The 24,506-nt window shown below is 37.9% G+C and overlaps 1 protein-coding gene across 43 annotated transcripts in view; it reads left to right on the top strand.

The window, feature by feature from the left end:
- Nucleotides 1-24,506, top strand: part of SLMAP (sarcolemma associated protein) — a 148,070-nt gene that overhangs the window by 41,501 nt on the left and 82,063 nt on the right. For 24 of the 43 annotated variants that reach the window (XM_060161510.1, XM_060161511.1, XM_060161502.1 and 21 more), the window contains exon 2: nucleotides 21,538-21,691. In XM_060161510.1, coding sequence (XP_060017493.1) covers nucleotides 21,538-21,691 — 154 coding nt within the window. The remainder of the gene's footprint in view (nucleotides 1-21,537; nucleotides 21,692-24,506) is intronic. The other 19 variants (XM_060161528.1, XM_060161529.1, XM_060161522.1 and 16 more) reach the window with 1 other exon arrangement.

Here is a 24,506-nt window from a genome sequence, read left to right as displayed (position 1 = left end):
GATGATAGCACTGTATTTGAGAAGAAACATAAATAAATGATATAAAAGTTAAACTGGAATGATTGGATCAGGCAAGTGAAAATTTCTAAGACATGCAGTATGACTGTATAATAATGGAAACCCCTTCAGGATTTATTGGTACATGAGCAACTGCTAGAGCCTAAAACCAAGTGAAGGCAAAAAAAAAAAAAAAAAAAAAATTAATGAATATCTAAGTAAACATTGATAACTACTTTGGTTCCATGAAAAATGAGAACAATGGAAATAGAACATCATTTGCATTCATTATGACAGCAAAATGAGTATATATAACACACAGAATGTCCTTTGCAATATAAAAGGTCAACAAGATTTTTGTAGGTGGACCAAAGAACTATGCAGTCAGTTTGTTCAAGATGAATATATGTAGTAAACAAACAGACATCCTTGCTAGTAACCACAGAAATAAATATCTTACAAAATGGTTGTTATATTAAATTAGCAAAATGAAAATATGTAGTGCTAGAAAGGTTGTGGTAGTGACGTTAGCTTTGTGTTTTGGTCTAGTCCAAGTGCAAAGCAGTGTGGCAGAGCTTGTCCACATCTGTGGAGTAGTAAGATTCTGGGGTAACCTCTGTTTTAGCTTCTTTGAATGTAATTAACATGTTTTAATAGTAAATTAATAAGGGAAGAAGTAAACCAAAAGATAACAGCTACAGATTTCTCCCATGTGCTGAAATCCAGTCTGGTTGTGCTTTTCTCTCTCTGCTCTCTCTGTGACTCACCTAAACTCTGGAGGCACTAACCCAACTCAGCTATTTTTCTCTCTGGCCTGGAGAGCTGCATGTGATCTGAATCCTGCTTTTCCAGCTTTCACTAAATCCTGGATCCAGTTGTCCTTTAATCCTATGACTCACACCTTGAGAGTCACCCCCACCCCACTCCAAGAAAATGCTTTTAACTTTCTCATAGTGAGTAATAATTCTGTCACATCTTTTCTATGCTTTAATGATTTTGTGTTAGGTGCTCATTTGAAAATACACTTCCGGTTGATTTTCTTTTTTTTAAAGTTCTTTGCAGAGTTCTTCTGTATGGGTGGGACCAAACACTTATGAGTCACTCCCAGTTAGTACAGTACAGCCATCCAAGAGTAAGTGATTTTTCAGTGTGACAAATGGTCTGCCAAAAAATTATAAAGTAGAGCTAAAATCAAGAAACGGAAATTGATCCTTGCCCTGTTTATTTCCCCCTGTATCTTCAAGTTATCTCTTTTCTTCCAGTGTCAAAAATTCTTTCCATTCCTGACAAATTTTTATTGTATTGGTAATATTTTTCCCTAAGTACTAGCATTATAGGTTTTTACAAAATCCATACTTAAATACTTTTCCTTATTATATAAGGCTATGAGTTTTATTGTTAGTTGAGTTTATATAAAGTCGTGGGTGAAGTATTATGTAACAATCAAGAAGTCAGGCATGATAAAAAGTAAAAATCTTCCTATTCATTTTATTATACTTGACAACAATTTTTGGTTTATTAAGAAATACATCACCAATTTTCTTTGTATAGAGCAACCACAAATACTCTTCTACTAAAACTGTAAATACTCTTCTACAGGAGGTAGTGGTGCAACTGTATTTAGTTCTTTAGTCTTTTCCACTCAGATTGGCTTGACTACTTAGGGACCTCAGGAAGAGCTGACCTGTAGATTCTACTAATTTTTGAAAAATTAATACAACAGAATTGGAAAGTCCAGACTGTTACGTGATTTGACTTGATTTCTGATCCCCACCAGTGTATTCAGGTCACTACACTATCTCTTTTTAAACTGGTAAAGGTGTTAGTCCTTGGCTGGTTCCCTGGCCTCTTGGTTATTTCTTTTCCTGAGTTTTTCTGTAGCTTTTTGACTGTTTTGTCTGAAATTCCTTCAAGCATATTCTCCACTAACTCTCCATAAAGTGTTAGTGTTTCTAAAAGTTCAATCATTGTTTTCCTCGTAAATGTTATTTTTGGATCATCTCATATATTATAATAATTTTAATTACCACTCAGATGCCTCTCAGATATCTTGAGCTCTAACGTCTGAGTTTTCTACCCATTGCCTGCTTACGTTTATTCACTTGAATGTCCTATAGAGACTCTAAAAACAATATACCCCGAATTGAAATGAATCATTCACCACCCCCTCCCCAGTATTTCCAAATACAGGTAATGGCCTTATCATCTGCTCAGTAGCTCATACTAGAAACTACTGCTTTTCAACACTGAGCACTTAAGATCTGTCACTAAGCCCGTTTCACTGCTTCTAACACTGTCCAGTTTAGGACCTTGTTATTTCTTTATTTCAATAACTGTAACTGGTCTCCCTGCCTTCAGTCTAGTACCCCTCAAGCTATTCCCTCCCTGAGTGATATGTCAGTTTGATCTTAGTATTTACCTATCTAAACCCTATAGTGGCAAGTCCCCTATCATCTATATCATAAAGGTTGTACTGCTTGAATCATCTTAAAAGGCTTGGTGGCTGCTCACCTCTCCAGCATGATTTCCTGTCATTCTCAGTCTTGTGCTTCACATGCCACCCCCCCACTATGTTGTTTCTCACCTCTGTTTGCTCATGCTGTTTCAGTCCCCTCCCTTCTCATCGTGATTCACTCTTTTTTTTTAAAATAAATTTATGTATTTATTTATTTATTTTTGGCTGTGTTGGGTCTTCGTTTCTGTGCGAGGGCTTTCTCTAGTTGTGGCAAGCGGGGGCCACTCTTCATCGCGGTGCGCAGGCCTCTCACTGTCGTAGCCTCTCTTGTTGCGGAACACAGGCTCCAGACGCGCAGGCTCAGTAGTTGTGGCTCGCGGGCCCAGTTGCTCTGCGGCATGTGGGATCTTCCCAGACCAGGGCTCAAACCCGTTATCCTCTGCATTGGCAGGCGGACTCTCAACCACTGCGCCACCAGGGAAGCCCCTGATTCACTCTTAATCAGGCTTCATGACTCAACGTGGGACAGTTCCATCAGAAGCCTTTTCTGAATCCTCAGGATTGGGTCAAGTACCCTTGCTCTTTACTGGATTATTCTTGTTAGTACATGAAACAGTGTAATTTTTCTCATATTAAAAAATTATTATCTTGACCCCACTTTACTTTCTAGCTACTGCCCATTTCTTTGCTTCCCTTTAGGGCAGAACTCCTTAAAAGATTTGTCTATATGTACACTTTCTCATTCCCCTCCATCCATTTTCTCTTGAATCACTCTGGTGAAGCTTTCATTGTCCACTACATCCACAGTTCTTGTCAGAGTCATCAGTGGCTTCCAGGTTGCTATTTCCCTTGGTCAGTTCTTATTCCTAATCTTCCTTGATCTTTCAGCATCATTTGACATAGTTGATCTCTTCCATGTTCTTGGAAACATCATTCACAATGGCTTCCAGGACACAACACTTTACTTCACTGGCCATCTTTGGAATTTCCTTTGCTTGGTCTTCATCTCCCTGACCTATAAACTTTGGACTGCTTCAACACTCTGTCCTTGGTGCTCTTGTCTATCTGTACTTGCTTAATGATTTCATTCTGTCTCTTAACTTCCAGTTCTTCGTATATGCTGATGACAACCACATTTTTATCTCAAGCCCAGACTTTTTCCCTGGACTCTAGGTTCATATCCAGCTGCCTTTTTGACATTTTCACCTGATATCTAACATACACCTCAAATTTAATATGTCCAAAGCTGAACTCCTGATACCTCCCTAACCTCAACAAAAAACCTTCTCATATTCAGCCCTTCCAGTTCACATAGGGGCAGTTACAGTTGACCCTTAAACAACATGGGTTTGAACTGCATGGGTCCAGTTATATGCAGATTTTTTTCAGTAGTAAATACTACAGTGCTACACGATCCGAGGTTGGTTGAATTCCTGGATATGGAACTGCAGATACAGAGGGCCAGCTATAAGTTAAAAGTTATATGGGAGTTTTCAACTGCATGGAGGATTGGTGTCCCTAACCCCAGTGTTGTTCAAGGGTCACTTGTATATCCTTCTAAGTTGCTTGGGTCAAAAACTTTGGTATCCTTCTTGACTCCTTTTTTTCATATTTTACATCCAGTCTGTCAGGAAATCTTGTGCTGTACAAATATTATCATTTTGTGTGTGTGTTGTATAAAAGGTTAATGTTATGCTTTTCCAGTTTTATAGCACTGTTTTATTTTAAGGGCAGGGATCCTGAAGACCATATTTATACCAGATGCCTTAATTTGATTCCCCCCTCTCCCCCTCCCCGCCCCATAAAGAACTCTGGTGGGTTGCTGAAGCTCTTCCATTCAGAACTGAGTCCTGTAATCTGAAAGAACAAAGAGCACGTGAGCTGTTAACCCTCTTAAGTACCTTTCATAAGTCAGTGATTTTACTTCTGAAGTGTGTTCTTGTGTCAAGGAGATGACTAGTTTATTAACCCTTTTGAATTTATTGCACTTTGATCTCCCTTGATGTTTAACTCTTTTTTTTTTTCCTGGCAAATTCTGTTTTTCTGTGTTTTTCTCTCTTTGCATAGTTATATTTTTCTATTTGTTTGGGGGTTTGTTTTGTTTGTTTCTTTTCATCTTCTTTCCACTTTCTTCCATCAAATGATGATAATGCGGAATTGAAGATTTGTTAGCCTTATTGAATAAAGTTTTAGATCTCTTTTAATATTATTAAAGTTTAACTCTTTAAGATTTCTTTTTTGTGGAGATAAGCACTGTGAATAGTTTGTATACATTCTTTCAGATTTTTGTTTTCTAATGGCGTATAAGCATATATCGTTTTTTTTTAAGATGAATCTCAATTTCAGGATATTTTATTTTATTATTTTATTTCTTTGGCTGTGTTGGGTCTTAGTTGCGGCACATGGGATCTTCGCTGAGGCACGCGGGATCTGTTGTTGCACTGCTTGGGCTTCTCTCTAGTTGTGGCGTGTGGGTTTTCTCTCTCTACTTGTGGCACACGGGCTCCAGGGTGCCTGGGCTCTGTAGTTTATAGCACATGGGCTCTCTCCTTGAGGTGCGCGGGCTCAGTAGCTGTGGCGCATGGGCTTAGTTGCCCCATGGCATGTGGGATCTTAGTTCCCCAACCAGGGATCGAACCTGCATCCCCTGCATTGTAAGGCGGATTCTTTACCACTGGACCACCAGGGAAGTCCCTATCATTCTTTTTATAAAAGGGATCACTGGGGCTTCCCTGGTGGCGCAGTGGTTGAGAGTCCGCCTGCTGATGCAGGGGACACAGGTTTGTGCCCCGGTCTGGGACGATCCCACATGCCGCGGAGCAGCTGGGCCTGTGAGCCATGGCCGCTGAGCCTGTGCGTCCGGAGCCTGTGCTCCGCAACAGGAGAGGCCACGACAGTGAGAGGCCCGCGTACCGGAAAAAAAAAAAAAAAAAAGGGATCACTGTATGTCTTGATATATTTTAATTTCAGTACCCATACCGTTATATTATTTTTGATGATTATGATGTCTGATATTTAATCAGACAGTTTGGCTGGGCATTAGTAGTTTCCAGTTTTTAACTTCTATTAACATGGCTTCGGTACATACTTAAGGCATTTGTCATTGTACATGTGTGCATTTCATTGTTTCTATAGGTTAGATTCCTGGATGTGGAATTGCTCAGCCAAAGAATATAAGCATTTAAAATTTTAATAGGTGTTGCTGAATCATTTTCCAAAATGATTGTAGCAGTTTACACTCTTATGCCCAGTGTATATATGCCCAGTATATTTCCCAGTATGTGAGAGAGCTGTTTCTCCACATTTTTATATTGCCAGAGCCAGGTATCACTATTCTTAATCTTTGCCAAACTGATATTGACCACATTGATAATTGTCCATCTTCCTGAGCTTTTTGGTCTCTTGAAAGTTTTGGAGTTAGATGTTTGTTTGCCCCTTCCCATACATGTCTCTTTCTCTCTCTCTTTTTTTTTTTTAAACAGAAAATTCAAATAGTATAGGATGGTGTAATGGGAAAACCTCTGCCCTGCCCTAGTAATTTATATGCTACTTAGGTGTCCTAAGGAGCATTTTTAGTTTTCAACTGAGTGAGTTAATGCTTCTGGAGCATTATTCCATGACTTCACTGGATTTCCAACCCTGTCACTCACTCAGGGCCAGGAGTATAGTAGGGCTCTGGTTTAGAAATGGAGTTAAATGACATCTGTTAAATATCACTTAATTTATTCAGAAGTTAGTTCACACTGTCAAATGAGCTGTAGATTGCTAATCTGTGCTATATATTCTGAGTGTATTTACATATATCTGAGGGTAGTAATTTCCTTTTGATATAACTATGATTAGGGAATTCCCTGATCCATATTGTGATGTGTTTCATATTTTTTATAAATGGTTTTCAGTCTGTGCTGTGAGACAGAGATTTAGCTGCTTCTTTGCACAGGTTGTGGTTATTTATGGTAATATTCATGTGTAATGGGGCAATGACATGCTATTTTTAACATCTGTATTTGTTAGAGTTCAGCTGTTACTGATTTATTTATATCTCTATCAGCTGTTTACTGTTTAAGTAATTAACTGGTAAATTATTTTTAAGAACTTTAGCTTAAGAAAGGTTATAAGGAAAAGGCATAAAGGAAAGTCTTGCATCAGTTCTCTGAAGAAAGTTTCAGTGATTACACGTTTATGCATATTCTGTGAATTTAGTAATAATAGCTGCCATTTGTTTAGCAGTTACTGTGTACAAATGCTGTACTAAATACCTTACATGCTTAACATCATTTAACCTTTACAACAAACACTCAGAGGTACATACTGATATTATCCCCAATTTATAAATAGGGATTTATAAATAACCCTTTATAACTAAAGGGATGCTCAGAGAGGTTAAATAACATGCTCAAGGTCACACAGTATGTTAGAAGGTGATGGGGCTGGAATTCAAACCTTTAACGTATGCTCTGTTCCATATAGCATATTGCTATTTGGATGTAATACAGTTTGGCCTATCCTATGGTAAATCAAAACTTTATAGCTTCCATTCTAAAGTATGAATTATTTCATTTATTTGAAATGTATTTTAAAACATCATTTGTTACTTGTGTCTATTGGAACTTTCTGACAGGGAATAAATGTTATAGTTTTAAAAAGATGGAATTGTAATGCTGTTCAGACTATGATTTGGACATAGAGGGTTGGGAGTTAGAGGCTTAACCTGAAATAAAGCCTTGAGTCTCTGGTTCAGGTGTAATATTATTTAGTGAGAAATGTTATTTGAACAAGAAATCTTATTTGTTAAGATATTTAAACTGGGGCTTCAGAAAGAAAAGGAGGCTTTTAACAAGTAAAGAGTGTGGGTGGGTGGAAGCAAGGGCTTTTCGGGTCTAAGCACAACATAAGCAAGCATCGTACCTGGGGCTTGTGTAGGGAATTGCTAGTAGTTACGCAAGGATGGAATGGATGGTACTTTTAGGAAAAGTGGAAAATCCAGTTTGATAGGGTGATTGAGGTCATTATGAAAGATTTTGAAAGTTATCAGAGCTCTCAGATTTAATTTTGAAGGCAAAGGGTCAACAGCCATTTTACAAAGGGAAACAAAATGGTCAGGTTTGTATTTTAGGAAATAAATCTAGCATCAGTGTAGAGGGTGAAGAGTGTGGAATCATAGCCATCGTCTTTGCAAACGTTACGGGCCTGAGTTAGAGGAACAGTAATGGGGAGGGAAAGGCAGTGTGGAATTGAGAGATTATTCTGAATCAGAATTCCTAGGAATTGGTGACATATTGAATGCCCTATGGGGTTATTGACATTATTACTACTGATAGTATTTGTTGTTATTACTGTTTTGTACTTGCTCTAAGTGACTTTGGAAAGTCACATATTCTATTTTTAGCAGCTGATGGCTGAATTCCTATTCACAGATGCTCAGGAAATGGTGGGTAAATGATGGAATGAGTCGGGGCTATAAATATCACACTCACGAAATAGTTATTTAAAATACTTGTTTGGGGCTTCCCTGGTGGCGCAGTGGTTAAGAATCCACCTGCTAATGCAGGGGACACGGGTTCGAGCCCTGGTCCGGGAAGATCCCACATGCTGCGGAATAACTACGCCCGTGCGCCAGAACTATTGAAGCCAGTGCACCTGGAGCCCGTGCTCTGCTGCATCAAGAGAAGCCACCACAATGAGAAGCCTGCGCACCGCAACAAAGAGTAGCCCCCGCTCACTGCAACTAGAGAAAGCCCACGCGCAGCAACGCAGACCCAACGTAGCCAAAAATAAATAAATAAAATAAATAAATTTATTAAAAAAAATAAAATACTTGTTTGATGCCTGTTCAGCAGGCATTTTATTAAGGGGTAGGGATATCACTTATCTTGATCTTCAAGGGATTTACCATGGTCATGAGGTGTCTAATAGACCTTATTTGCCATTCTTACTTTCTGTGTAATCTTTGGGCATATAATTTAACTTCTTACCCTGTATGTTCATGTGGGATACTACTTATTTCATAGTGTTCTGAAGTTTAGATAAGGTTATGTGTATTAAGTGCCTAGCATAGTCCCTGGCATATGCTTGTTCCCTTTTAATCTGCCGTGGACATGGAAGCTGGGAAACTCAAATTTATTAGGATTGTATGTCAAATAGGTGGTAGAAGGTAGTGAATGCGTTTCTGAAAGAAATTTTGAAAGTTCACTTTTCCTGATAATTTGGCATCATAAGGCCTGATTGCTGTTTTATGATTTTATTGTGACCGTAGAGAGGTTACTTAGATGGGTTGCTTGTGTTTCAGCCTCAACCTGCGGATCCATCAAATGAACAAAATCATTCCTAATTCATGTGATGGTTGGTAGAAACATTAGAGATAGTGGTTGTGAAATGACCAGACAAACATGAGTAGCATAGCAGAATAGTTGAGATTAAAAACTTTAAAATGTACATCTCTCCCCATTACTACCTTTGGCAGGTTAGTTAACCTATTTTAGTCCTAATTTCTTTATCTGTGGTATAGGGATAATAAAACATCTACCTCATAGGACTGTTTTAAAGAATAAGTGGAAGACTGCATGGAAAGTAGTTTATCCAAGCATATGGTAAGAACTCAAAAAAACTTGTGATTATTGTAAATTATGTGGTATCTTTTTGACACTGTTGAACAATTAACTCTTCTTTGGCTTTGCTCTGTGTTTAAAATTTCTGTATACATAGGTGAATTCTGGATATAAGTGATGTTGCCTTTCATGGTAGTGAAAGAAATCAACAACCCTTCTAAAAGAAAAACTTCCCAGCAGCTTCACCTTTGGCCCTTAAAACCTTGGGAAAATGTTTAAGGCCTTGTGTTAAAGCCGTAGGTAGAGGTGGAATTTGAATGTGATACTTTCTGTTACTAAATTTCAGTTCAAAATTAAAAAAAGAATTAGTGACTCTTAATTGGGGGCATTACCTACTCATCCTGAGAAACAGTGGATGTCATGAGAGATATTGGGAAATGTCATGAGAGATATTGGGAATAGACTATGTTTTGAATATCTGAATCATGTAGGGGGCAGAAAAATGGGAGCCTCTGCACTATACTCAACCCCGTAAGGGGTTTATTTTCTTTGGTCCCAATAGTCATTTCCCATTGTTTCATAAATTTCATCATTATTATTTCTATATATTCACTTACAGTCCTCAGTAACTGTTTTCTCTTCTCTTTCAAAGTAGAAGTATTATAATTTTTAAAGAACTCCCCTATGGATGTGTGAATTGTCAAAGCCTTGAGGAGATAAATCTCTTGAAGAATTAACTGTCACTAAAAACAGGGAGACGTGAGTAAAGAACAAGTTGTCTTCAACATTAAAATTATATGCCAACCTGAGTGGTTATGCTTAAAGAATAGAAGAGGCCATCATAATCATTTTGATTACTTTATTAAGCATTTTAAAAAGCTATGAATGTTCTTTTGGGGGGCAGATGTACTATTTGTGTCTTTTAACATTTCCATTTGGTTTGTTTGCCAAATAGACTGTTTCATGTGTGGGCAGTTTTTTGTTTTTGTTTTCCTAAATAAGATCTAGATTCCTGTTTTGCCAATTTTGCTAATCTTTAATGGAAAAAAATTAATTTCTCCTTCTCCCCTACCTCCTAGTGACTGTATAAATCAATATCAACTGTCCTTAGATTTAGCCCATAGTGTGCATTATTAAACAATATGTAGGGCTACGTCCTTTAAATATAGTGACCTTGTTCTGTATTTCCCACAAATGTGATCACAATGATTTCCTTTTGTGGCAAACAAGACTGTTACTCTATGGGTGAGGTTTTTTAACTATCAGAGATAAAGAATGGAGGTGCAATTATTTTATTGTTATTTCAGCTGACCTCAGGATGGTTTAAGCTAACATTTTGTGAGGAAAATAATGATCTATAAATTATTGTCAGAGTATTATGTATTTAAAATATCACAATATCCCTTTGCTCTATCCTTAATATGCTAAAATATGTGGTATTTTAATAAAGACATGTTTATTTTAGGTATTGATGTTAAAATTTTAACGTTTGAGGTTAAGACCTCTTGGGGTCTAAAAGATTGAGTTTGAGATCAGTATCTGTTCTTTAATTACCTCAGTAGGAGCTTCAAAGACAAAGAAGAATGCATCTTGCTGTGATTAACACACTGTGAGAGGAGAAAATAATCAGGATTTGCCTGTCAACCCATCAGTTTTGGGTTATAGGAAATAGGTTAATCTCTTCCAAATTGGAATTTGGTACAGGCTTTCAGTAGCCTCACCTCTCAGAACTGTAGTGTTCTGATTATATGTTTATTTTGCATCTTGCTAAGATTCAGAAATCTAATTTACTTTGTCTTGAGTTCTCAGTGAAGGGTTGTCACAATTTTGTTTGCATATTTTAGAAGGGTGTAATCATTCTAGCTGTGTTTTATATGTTTTGTAATGTTTTCATTAAATTAAAAAAATTTCTCCTCCCCATCTTCTCTACTTCTGTTCTACATAATCGTATCTCTGTTCCTATGTAGAGAGATAGAAATACTTTTGCTTTCTCTTTCTATTATGGACTGGCTCCACAAGAAAGAGTTACTTTACAACAAATGTGTCTGGGATGTCACTTGGAGATGGAAAAAGTCCTGGCAATTTCATAACATTTGTAAGACCTTTGGGTGTATATTGACAAGTTCATTCTAGTTTACTTGTGAGATTTTATTTTGGTGAGAATATTTTACCACTTTTCTATGTGTTTCCCTATGGCATGTGAATAAAACTTTTATTTCCCCCTTCAGTGGCACAACTTACAAATTCCAGCCTCTGAAATATGTGGTGCTTTGCTAGTCAGGAAGCCAGGAAGGTTATATAAACAAATCCATATTGAACATGCATATAAACTAAGTTTGTGTAGTCTAAGAAATAACTAAATTGTTGGTGGCAAAAACGTACAAGTTATGGATCTCCCTATTTCTAGTGACTCCCACTGTAATTCATCCTACACACAGCTGCTAGATTATCAGAGCTGTTGGAATAATCTCCCTAAAACAGTATTTTCATCAAATCCTTTAGTAGTAGCTTCTGTCTTAAGAAATCTCAACTCCTAAGTGCAGTGCTCAGGCCCTCTCTTTATAGCTTCACTCTATTTTATATTTCCCCACTTCTTCCTTTGTTTGTTTTTGGTTACCCTCTAGGGCTGGGCCTTAACTGTATATAAATATACTGTAATACCTGTTCCTCCTCCATCTCCTCCTTCTCCTTGCCTTTCATTCAGGTCACCTCTCTTATTCTTAAGTGTCTTTTTAGCAACTGACTGTGCCTAACGTTATTAATCCTAATCCTGCCTCTCAGGATTTTGGTACTTAATGCATACTCTCTTAATTTATTCTCAGTGTACAGTTGCTCCGTATTTGATTTTATGGATGTGCAATCTCTCCAGACAGGTGCCAAGTAAACGTTATAGATTAAAATAATTTGCCGTAATAGTGGAGTTAGAGTTGAAATTGGCTCTTCCTATTCTGATTGCTTCAGGAAAACTTCATAAACAAAGTGGGATTTCATAACTTTGGACTCAAAGACCAGAGACTGTTTAGTCTAAGTAGGAGAGAAGGAAGGCGTTGTGGAGGTTTTGAAGGAATAACAGTGTCAAATCTATGCTATCTGTGAGACCATGGCAATCTACTTAATATACCTGAGCCTCAGTTTCTTAATCTAGAAAATGGACATGGTAATAGCTACTTGGTAGGATTGTTGTGAAGATCAGAAGTGCTTGCACATAGCAGGCAGTCAATAAATGGTAGCTGTTGTTATAGATTAGGGACTTGTGGAGTGACGCCATAAAAAATAATGGAGGAAGAAGCTCCAAAAATTGGTTTTCTTCACCAGGATGACTGTTAAGCTAGCATGAACTGTCTGAAGCAATTATTTTGGAACTCTGGAGTCTAAGCAAACACTTGCAGCATCCAGGGGAGTGCTTAGTGAAGAAGAGGGTGATAAATTTCTGAGAATTTCAGTGTTTTGCACAGTGGCTACCATTTCCATCCCCTAGCCCTGTGGTGGGTAACAGTGGGTATGGTGGCCCATGATTCCTGGTGTGACTTTGCTTGTCTTTCAAAAATTGGGGTTGTATGTTTTTGTCACTGCTTTTTTTTTTTTTTTTTTTTTGCGGTACACGGGCCTCTCACTATTGTGGCCTCTCCCGTTGCGGAGCACAGGCTCCGGAAGCGCAGGCTCAGCGGCCATGGCTCACGGGCCCAGCCGCTCTGCGGCATGTGGGATCTTCCCGGACCGGGGCACGAACCCGTATCCCCTACATCGACAGGCGGACTCTCAACCACTGCGCCACCAGGGAAGCCCTTTGTCACTGCTTTTTATTGCTGAGGGCCTGGCACAGAGGCTGGCCATTGTTTCAAACCCCACAGACTAGAACAGCTTCTCTGACATCTGCCAAGGGGATTAAAGAGACAAAACACACCCTTCCTGCCTTTTCTTATTGGATCCTGACATTTAAGGGAATCTCTGTTAGGTCACTGGATGACCATGGAGATGACAAAACAGAGACTTCAGTGATGATACACGACAAAGAATATAGTCTTTGCAAAAAATCGTTTGGAAAAGTCAGTAAATAAACTGGTGACTGCAGCCTTCATCAAGTAACAACAGCAATCCCTAGGGTGAGGAGAGAACCTGATATCTGTAGTTACCACATTACAATATTCAAGATGTCCAATTCTCAAAAAAAATTACAAAGCATATAAAGAAATAGAAAATTATGGCCCATTCACAGGAAAAAAAAAAGAAATTGACAAAAGGCATCCCTGAGGAAGCCCAGACATTGGACTTACTAGACAAAGACTTTTCAAATTAACCGTTTTTAATATGCTCATAATGCTGAAGGAAACCATGGACAAATTAAAGAAAAACAGGAGAACAATGTGTGAATAAGTGTGGAAGATCAGTAGAGAGATAGAAATTGTAAAAGTATTAATACAATAGCTGAAATAAAAATTCAGTGGAAGATTCAGTGACAGATTTGAGCAGGAGGAAGGAGTCAAACTTGAAGTTAGGGCAATTGAAATTACTCTGTCTGAGGACTAGAAAGAAAAAAGATGAAGAAAAATGAACAGTACCTAAGGGACCTATGAGACACCATCAAGTGTACCAACATATGCATTTTGGAAATACCAGAAGAGAGTAAGAAAGGGGCAGAAAAAAATTATTTGAAGAAATAATGGCTGAGGAGAACTTCACAGTTATAGTTCTTACATTTACGTCTCTGATCCACTTTGAGTTAATTTTTGTATATAGGGGGAGGAAGGGGTCCAACTTTTGCAAGTGGTTATCCAGTTGTCCCGTCACCATTTGTTGAGGAAACTGTTCTTTTCCTATTGGATGGACCCTGTTCTTTTTCAAGATTGTTTTTCCTATTCAGGGTCCCTTGCAATTCCATATACCTTTGCGGATTGATTTTTCCATTCCTACAAAAAAGGCGATTAGGATTCTGGTAGGGATTGCATTGACTCTGTGGACCAGTTTGGGTAATATTGACACCTTAATATTTAGTCTTCCAGTCCATGAACACAGGATGTCCTGTTTACAGGCGTACCTTAGAGATATTGTGGGTTCAGTTCCAGACCACCACAATAAAGCAAATATCGCAATAAAGCAAGTCACATGAAATTTTTGGTTTCCCAGTGCATATAAAAGTTATGTTTACACTATACTGTAGTCTATTAAGTGTGCAATAGCATTATGTCTAAAAAAAACAATGTACATACCTTAATTAAAAGAAATGCTGTTGGAAAAATGGCGCCAATAGATTTGTTTGACCCAGGGTTGCCACAGCCTTCAATTTGTAAGAAATGAAATGTCTGTGAAGCACAGTAAAGTTAAGTGCAATAAAACGAGCTATGCCTGTATTTGTCTTTAATTTGTTTCAGCAGTATTTCGTAGCTTTCATTGTACGAGTTTTTTACTTCTTTGGTTAAATTTATTCCTAGGTATTTTATTTAGATGCTATTATAAATTGAATTGCTTTCTTAATTTCCATTTTGGATTGTTCATTGCTGATGTATACACACGACTGATTTTTCTGTTTTTCTTGTAAACTACAACTTTGATGAATTTGCTTGTTAGCTCTAGTAGCTTTTTTATGGGTTCTATGGGATTTTCCATATAGAGAATCTTGTCATCTGTGAATAGACATAGTATACTTCTTCCTTTCCAATATGGATGCCTTTTATTTCTTTTTCTTGTGTCTGGCTAGAACTTCAGTACAGTATTGTGTAGCAATGGTGAAAAGTAGGCTTTCTTGCCATGTTCCTGATCTTAGGAAGAAAGCTTTCAGTCTTTCACCATTGAGTATTATGTTAGCTGTGGGTTTTTCATAAATGTCCTCTATCATGTTAAGGAAGTTCCTTTCAGTCCTAGCTTTCTGGGTTGTTTTTTGTTTGTTTGTTTGTTTGTTTTTAAATGTCATGAAAGGGTATGGGATTTTGTCAAATGCCTTTTCTACATCAATTGAGATGATCTTGTGGTTTCATTTTGTTTTTTTCCTTTTTTCTATTAATGTGGTATATTATATTGATTGACTTATGTTGAACCACTTTGGATAAATCCCACTTTTTCAGCAAGCCAAGCCACTGCTTTTCCATCATGGGTGAGTTCTGAGTTAGGCTAAACAGAGGTGAGAGCCTCTAGTCAGACCTTCAGGTAGCCCCCAGACACGTTAGAGTAGATGGACACAATAATTTGCAATTTAGGTCTGCTCTCTCTGGAACTAGGTAACAGGGTCCCACAGTGGGAATTCAGGCTGATGTCTTCAAGGCTTCTGTTTTACAGGGGGAAGGGAGGGGACAAGGGTGAGGAATGCCACGAAGATTTCCCACTTTTTTTTTTTTTTTTTGGCTGTGTTGGGTCTTCGTTGCTGTGCGCAGGCTTTCTCTGGTTGCAGCGAGCAGGGGCTACTCTTCGTTCAGTGCACGGGCTTCTCACTGCAGTGGCTTCTTGTTGCAGAGCAGGGGCTCTAGGCTCATGGGCTTCAGTAGTTGTGGTCGCGGGCTCAGTAGTTGTGGCTCGTGGGCTCTAGAGCACAAGCTCGGTAGTTGTGGCACATGGGCTTAGTTGCTCCGTGGCATGTGGGATCTTCCTGGCCCAGGGATTGAACCCGTGTCCCCTACACTGGCAGGCAGATTCTTAACTACTACGCTACCAGGGAAGTTCCAAGGTTTCCTACCATTTTTAAGTTGCCTTATTCTTGATTCAGTGTTCACATGGTTGCTGTAAAACTTTGCTTCCAAGGCTCTGATGAAGTTGGTTCTGACAGTTTCTGCTTGTTTTTTCAGCCTTTGTGTGGGGATAAGAGCTTGGAGCCGCCTACTCTGTCATTTTGCTGATTTCACTTTCTTCATTTGTTTTGATTCAAAAAAAAAATTCCTTCTTTATTTCTTATTTCTCTTAAGACATTTTTTGTTATATTTAGTTACTTGTGTCCTTTTAATTTTATACTCATTCCTGAAATGATTTCCCTTTTTTTTCTATTTCTTTTTGAGTTCTTTCACCTTTCCCTGAGTTTTGTAATTGTGATTTATATTTCTTTTTCGTGCCTTGAGTTATTTTCTTAATGTCTTTTAACTTGTTCTGAAATAGTATAATTTTGATCTGTTCCCGAGGTTTGTCTGTCATTATGTGTAGGGAATGTTATTTTGCTCTTTATTATTTTTTTTAAAAAAATAACTGTATGGCATGGGACACTGATATTTTTCTGTTGCTCATTTTTATGTGTAATTTGTTTTCCTGAACTTACAGAAGGGGGTCATGATTCAGGATAAATTTTCTGATGTCACAGAGCTCCCTCTTCTGTTGTTTTTGTAAAATGTTTAAAAATACGATGGCTTCCTTTCCCCTTTTCTACTTTTATCTGGGTCTTTTTCTTTCCTTGTCTCTATTGTCCCTGCCCTGATCAATTTTGGTTCCATACGCAACAGCTTTCCCACAGTGTGGAGCCCTATCCTTGAAGGCAGCTTTGGTTGGTAGGTTGGTTTTAAGAATGTATAAGACTCAGACTGCCCCAGCCTTTTTCAGGATCTACCTCATACTCACTTGTTAGTGGATTGGGCTGAACCTTTCCCATTTTCATCTTCTCTTCTCAAATTAGCTATCATATTGTCCAGTAAATATCTAGTGACTATTCTGAGGTTCTCAAGTCCCTCAAATCCTGCCTTGTTTCCATATACACATCCTCCTGCACAGATGCTGATTTCATGAAGGTCTTGTGACTGTTGATGGTTTTCCCCGCTTGTATTTTGAGGTTCATATGGATAATTTGTCACCAATTTTTGTTGCAAACGTTGCCCATGGGATTTTGGTTTTGCTGTCTTAGTCACTTTTTTTGATTTTAGGTGGTGATTCAAGTAAATTAAAAATCTATGATGTATGGAGTCTTGCCTGGTGGTCCAGTGGTTAAGACTTCACACTTCCACTGCAGGGGACAGAGGTTTGATCCCTGGTCAGGGAACTAAGATTCTGCATGCTGCGTGGTGCAGGCCAAGAAAAAGAAAAAAAAAAAATCTATGATGTAGTATCTGCCATCTAGAATCCAGAATCTACTCTGCATTCACATTTTTAAAACCCCCCTGTATGGACTTAGAATTTCTGGCCTCTGGCCTGTGGCACATGTCCTGGGTTTGTGCTTTGTTCTGAAGCTTTAATTCAAATGTTATTAATCTATTGGTGGTTGGATTTTTTTTAATAATTACTATCATCATATCTGTGTGTGTGTGTGTGTGTGTGTGTGTGTATGTATTTATTTATTGGCTGCATCGGGTCTTAGTTGAGGCGTGTGGGATCTTCACTGAGGCATGTGGGATCTTTAGTTGCGCTCACGGGCTTCTCTCTAGTTGTGACGTGTGGGTTTCTTTTTTTCTTCTCTCTCTAGTTGTGGTGCACAGGCTCCAGAGTGTGTGGGCTCTGTAGTTTGCAGCACACGGGCTCTCTCATTGAGGGTGCAAGCTCAGTAGTTGTGGCACACGGGCTTAGTTGCCCCACAGCATGTGGGATCTTAGTTCCCCGACCAGGGATCGAACCCGCGTCCCCTGCATTGGGAGGCGGATTCTTTACCACTGGACCACCAGGGAAATCCCTATTGGTGGTTGGATATTGCAAAAACCTGTCAACGTAGAAAAGCTAGAAAGAAGCAGTCTATCATTATAGTGGAAATGAAAGCATTTACAAATTGTAGCGAAGCTGAAAGTGATGCAAAATGTATTTGTTTATGGAGTGAAAGAGCAGAAAACTTTCTGAAGGCCAAAGAGCAAATTATGCAACCTGTAAAGTGCTGTGCCTGTGTCTTTGAAGGTAATCGTAATAAGCAAGAAACAAGGAAAAGTGACTGATGGGGTAAGGACAACCTTTCAGTTCAAGGATCACCATCAGTGCTTGATTTGGGGGAGCTTAACCTTCAGTCAGGGGAAGGCAGGGAGTTAATTGAAGATAGAGCCTGAAAACAGTGAAAGTTGAACTTCGGCCACGAGCTCCAGGGGATTTTATAAATTCCGGGCTCCTTACACATCTGCTCAACATCAGAGTGAATGCCCACTGGCTAATACAAACACCAGAGATGCTTGGGCATTCCTTAGGCTACTAGGAAATAAAGATAGTTAAAGCTTCAGCAAGATTTGTTTTTTAGAGTAGTTAAAAATTTTCTCTTTTGGGACTTCCCTGGTGGCACAGTGGTTAAGAATCCGCCTGCCAGTGCAGGGGACACAGGTTTGATCCCTGGTCCAGGAAGATCCCACATGCCACGGAGCAACTATGCCCGTACGCCACAACTACTGAGCCTGTGCTCTAGAGCCCGAGAGCCACAACTACTGAGCCCATGTGCCACAACTAGTGAAGCCACGCACCTAGAGCCCATGCTTCACAAGAGAAACCACAGCAATGAGAAACCCACGCACCGCAAGGAAGAGTAGCCCCTGCTCGCAGCAACTAGAGAAAGCCCACGCGCAGCAATGAAGACCCAATGCAGCCATAAATAAATAAATAAATAAAAAAGCCTGATAGAAAAAGGTGTATCAGCATAGAGGAGAAAGATATTTCTGGTTTGAAAGTGACAAAGGACCAACTGACATACCTGCTACGGGAAATGCATCCAGGGACTGTAAGCACAGTCACTTCCCAGTGCCTTGCAAATAAGTTGACTTATTTATTATACCTGTCTAACCTGATAGTAAATAGAATAGCTTCTGTACAACGTAGACTGAATAGTGGCAAATTGTTTCATAGAAGGTGCAGAAACATTATTTTTAATAACAGTTTTTCAAAACACCAAGGGCAGAAGGTTAAATCAGTGAAAATATTTCTGCAGGGAAGTAAACAATTGCAGTCTAGCTATACTCAAGTGTGGAGGCTCAGGGGCATGAGTGGAGGTTAGTGTGGCTGAGAGGGATAAGGGAGGAAAATAGTGTGAGTTAATGAGTTTGGAGAGGGAACCAGGAGCCATATCATGTGGGGCTTTATTGGCTGTAATGGTAAGAACTTTGGACTTTCTTCCAAGGTGTTTGGAAGCCATTTAGCTGGTTGAGAGCAGAGGATCAATGAGCAACTAACGTAAATGGTGTGTTCAAGCTAAATGAAGGCCAAAGATACCATGGTGTGCTTTGGACATAATATAGACATGTTAGAATGAAAAGAACATGGGTTAATATTGATTAAAAATTTTTTTAATTTGAAAATTTATGGTTTTAGAGTTAAGAGCTACAAACATGAGGTGTTGAGATATATGTGTGTGTATGTGTATACACATAGAAAAGCACACACACATTTTTGTTTTTCAAACAAAGTTTTCTAAACAGTACTGAACCTCATTTCATATGTTCTTACTTTTGTTCTCTTAATTTTTTTTTTTTAAACCACTAGTAACAGCCCACTAAATTGACTTAGTAACACACTAATGGATCAGAATTTGAAGTTTGGAAACCCCTGTAAATCTATAATCCCCTTATTTGGCTTGCCAAGGCACATATAACTGAAAATGACCAAACCAGAATTCAGATATTGCCACATTTCCCAAGAATATATTAAAATTAAAAAACAAACTCGTTTATACAGTGCAATAGTAGGTTCCAGTGTAGAAAAAATCTTGAGGATAATTGTTCCTACTTGAGCATATTGCCTGTGCTTATCTCCCTGGTGTGAAATATTAAGGCCTCTAAGTTTCAAATGGACTTGTAAAATATCAACACAATTTTCTTTATTAATGATCTGTAATTAACTATATAAACTGCTAGCGAAAGTAACAGTTGGTCTCTTTTTGAATTATAAACAGAGACTAAGTCATTTATAGACAGCTTGGTGGCCTTTAAATTGTCACCTAGGAATTAATGAAAAGAAATGTCATTTTTGTATCTTCTGCAAATTGCTTATTCTTCTGTTGTGTTTCATTTTGGAAGAGGGTTTTTGGAAGGAGTGAAGGATAAATGAAACATAAAGGTCAGTGTGAAGTAATGGGGGAAAAATGTCCCTTTTAATTCTATGATATAAATCCCTGCTTCTGTATTCCATAGCTCTGTGACTTTGGAAAGATACTTGCCTGTGCCCCACTTTTCTCACTTATAAATGGAAATAATATCTATAACATAGCTTTAATGTTAAGGTTAAATAAGGGCCTGGTGGTGCGACATGTATTTTAATAAATATTAGTTTTCTTCTTTCCTTTCTTCCTTAGGAAGGCATTCAGTGAAAATGTGTTGCTAGAATAAGCAGGGCTGGAGAGTGTAGAAAGATGCAAAAAGAAAGGTACATCTTTTTTTATTGGTTGTTCTCTTCCTAGTAAGTCTATTGTGTGTGATCCCAGTTGTTCCTAATTTCTCTTGGAATAGGTAGGTGATAAATAGGTAGGCTTCCTGTGCCTCCTGCTGTCCCTTCCCTTGTTAAAGAAGGAAGATTACCCAAGTGATGAAAGGCAAGTTTGGGGGGGCCAGGAAGTGGTACCTTCATAGTTGATTCCAGTATTTTAGTTTCTAGTGTCTCCAAAATGTTTATCACAAAGAGTTTACTGAAGTGTTGGGCCTGGTACCACGTATGTTAGTTAACTGATAGCAATTAATATAGGTGTTACCTAATACCAATTGTCCTTGCCTGTGGAATAAACAGCACTTCCTTTGACTTAACCCAGAAATCCTAGGAGCAAAGTTACAAAGTCAGAGTGAGATGGAAAGATAAAATTAGAGTTTTGTGTAGCTGGCTTAAAAAAAAAAAAATAACAGCTTTATTGAGATATAATATATACCATAAAATTCAGTCTTTTAAAATGAACAATTCATTGGTTTTTAGTATATTCACAGAGTTATGCAACCATCACCACTATGTAATTTTAGAACCTTTTAATCACCCCAAAAGGAGATCTTATACCCATTAGCACTTATTCACCCCACCCCATCCCACCCTCTGCCCCAGCACCTCAGCCCCTTGCAACCACTAATGTGCTTTTTATCTCTATGGATTTGCTTATTCTGGATATTTCATATAAATGGAATTACATAATATATGTCTTTTGTGACTGACTTCTTTTACTTAGCATCAGGTTTTAAAAGTTCATCCATGTTATAGCTTGAATCAGTACTTCATTCCTTTTTATTGCAAAATAATATAATTCATGTGGATATACTATGTTTTGTTAACCCGTTCATCAGATGATGGGCATTTGGGTTGTTTCCATTTTTTGGCTATAAGGAATAATGCTGCTATGAACATTCGTGTACAAGTTTTAGTGAAGGCATATGTTTTCAGTTCTCTTCAGTATATACCTCAGAGTAGAATTGCAGGGTCATATGCTAACTTTTTGTTTAACATTTTGAGGACCTTGTAAACTGTTTTCTGAAGTGATATACCATTTTGTCCAGCTGGATTTTAAATCACCCAGTTTCAGGGTTCTAATTTCATATGTAATGAAGGAGAATCTTAGCTGAAATAAGTGGTTTGAATTGATAGGGGAAAAAAATCTACCTGCAGTAGTTTGCAAAGTTGGAAGTATTGATACTATTTTTTAAAAGTAGGTTTGGAATTATTACTACTAATCTTTGGCTCTTTCTTTAAATTTTATTTTTGCAGTTTTATCTCCAAGACACTAAAAGTAGTAATGGTACCTTTATAAATAGTCAGAGATTGAGTCGAGGCTCTGAAGAAAGTCCACCATGTGAAATTCTTTCCGGTGACATTATCCAGTTTGGGGTAGATGTGACGGAGAACACACGGAAAGGTACGGGTATGGATCGATTTTTCCTATTATTTGTCTTGTTTGTTTAATTTTTTATTCTATTGTTTAATGTTACAAAACATTTCATGCTTGCAAAAGCAATTTAAGTACAACATTTTATGCAGTGAAAAGTTGAGTCTCTCACTTTCCCTATCGTTCTTCTAAAATTTGAAATTCTAAAATGTTATATAATTTATATTCTTTATCACAGTATGAAAACACAGGGCACTGCTGTGTCAGTTAGAAAACAGTTGGCTGTGGTGATGCTGTACTCAACCAATAGGAGCTTAAACCATAAGGATATTTCTTGTTAACTTACTAACAACAAGCCTGGAGGTAGGTAGGTCCAGACTGTTCACTTGGCTCAGTGATGTTATTAGGAATCCAGAGGGTCTTACTGTCCTCCCATTCTGTTATCCCTTACATGTTGGTTTTTTACGCTTTTGCTTGTTGCCTCATGGTCTAAGGGTGATGGCTGCAGCCCCAGGCTTCATTTTCCTCACACCAGTGTCCTAGGCAAAAAAGATAAGGTGGGGGCAAAATGCCTTTTTGTGTGGCTCTCTTTTCATGTTTGAAAGAATAATCTTTCATAGACTCCTTCCAGCAGATTCTTTCTTTTGTCTCACTGGCTGCATGGGTAGGTCACATACATACCTTTAGCTACAAAGGAGCCTGGGAAGGAAGTTACTTGGCAAAGGGAAGCAGGAGATCCGTGACTGGCATAGATCAATTATGATTTGTCCCTTTTGGTTGTGTCTTCATTGTTGCCCCAAACAAATTCAGAATTCTGTAGGCAGCTACCACGAATATAAAATTTCATGTCTCAAGTATTTGAAACTAGGCTTTCTCTAGCTAAATAAATTTAGATTAATTTTACAATTCTGAGGCTTTTTGGCCCTACCTAGTTCACTGTTTACTTTATGACCAAAAAATTATATGGCTGAATCATAAAACTAAATAAATAGGAACCAAAAGTATGCAGTCCCACTGTCTCAGTTTAGTATAGACAGTGGAACCAATTGGCAAGTTTCTGCTTTTGTTTCTCTGAGCACACTCTGATCTGATAATACCCTAAGTCATTAGTCTCTGGCATTTTGCACAGTAGATATGGGAATCCAGGGGGTGCTGGTGATGATAATGTGTGTGTGTACACGTGCATATACGTTTACATACTGCAACTGCAGTATTATTTTTGCTGGGTTTTGTTGGCCTCCTCAGAGTGTTAGGTTTTTTGTTTGTTTGCTTGTTTGTTTTTTTAAGGTGTTAGGTTTTGAAATTTGGATGTGTGTAGGGCCAACGTCTTAGGAATTTTCATTTACAATTTAAAATAGAAGGGAAAGTTTGTATTTTGATGCAAAATATTGAGTGCTCCTTACTAAGAGAGCTCAACTTATGTATAAACATACTGAGAACAGCTGCAGTGGACACTCTGATATCTGCTGTTGCCACATCACACCTCCTCTGCTAGCAAGTCATTCAGCAAACATTTACAGAACCCCAGCTGTGAGAAGCCCACAGAGAAGACAGAATTTGATTACACTGTCTTTCTCTCCAAGGAATATCTATTTTCTTGGCTTGCATTTCTCAAAGAGAATTAAAAGGTGTTAATTGATAGAAGAATGAAGTAATCAAATACATTTAGGAATGCTTAGTTAACCAAAGATAGTCAGGACTTCTCCGACCTTATAACATGCTAACATATATGCAGATCTTCAAGGGGGTGACTGTTATAAGATGTAGGTAAGTTCCAAACTCCTTCCCTCTCTTCTTCCCCATCTAGCTGTGGGGGCCACTTTAGAAAATGCTGTAGAAAGCTAAGAGGACAACTCTGAGATTCAGGGTTACTATTAGTACAATATTATTTTGACAACATAGATTCTTGCAGGCTTCTTTGAAAATTTATCTTTTATGCCAACTTTAAGGAAAGTAAAGAAAAATTTCTTCATCATTTAAAATGTTGTTTCTTTTGGTATTAATTGCCTTCAAAAAGTTGACTTATATTATGCATGGCCTCTTGGGATACAGCTGTGTCACGAGTTGAGTGTTACTGTTTAAACATATGCTTTAAAAAATAAAAAAAAGATGCTCTATGCTAAACAGTATTATGATAAGCTTTATATCACTTGGAAAATCCTACTGAAATTGTACAACACTACTGGATAACCCCTGGATCAAAGAAGACATCAAAAAGGGAATTTCAAACTATGTGGAAAGGAAAGGAGACTTTCATACCAAAATACAGTAAATCCTTTACTCAGATAAAAATTTATAATCTTAAATATTTTCCGTGTTAAAGAAGAAAGACAAACAATGAAGGAACTTGGCACTTAGAAGAAATTAGAAAAAGAACAACAAGAAAAAGAAGTTGGGAAGAAGAAATAAAAAAGCAGAAATTAATGAAGTGAACAAAGAACTTTGAAAGGGATTAAACAAACCCAAAGGCTGGATCTTTAAAACAAAACAGTAAAATAAAATAGGTAATTAATAAGCCTTGATTCCTTTATTAGGTTAAAAAATATAAGGAATGAGAAAGATATGGGATATACCAAAAGAATTATTAGAGACTGTTACATGCCAAACTATGGCAAAGAAAAAAAAAAAAAAACTAGAGTAAATTAATGTTTTCCTGGCAAAATTATCCCAAGATGTAGGAAACTTTTAAGTTGATTTCTTTAAAAGAGACTAAAAAATGTTATTAAAGATTGACCAGAAATGGGCATTCACAGCCGAATTTGGTCTTACTAAAGAACAGATAAATCCAATGTTGTTTAAATACTCCAACATAGGTGAAGGTGGGAAGCTCTCAAAATCCTTTGAAGAAGCC

The sequence above is a fragment of the Lagenorhynchus albirostris genome, chromosome 10 (assembly GCF_949774975.1).
Source record: "Lagenorhynchus albirostris chromosome 10, mLagAlb1.1, whole genome shotgun sequence".
Lineage (NCBI taxonomy): Eukaryota > Metazoa > Chordata > Mammalia > Artiodactyla > Delphinidae > Lagenorhynchus > Lagenorhynchus albirostris.
Note: the sequence above shows the minus strand (reverse complement) of the source record. Positions and strands in the feature narration are given on the sequence as shown.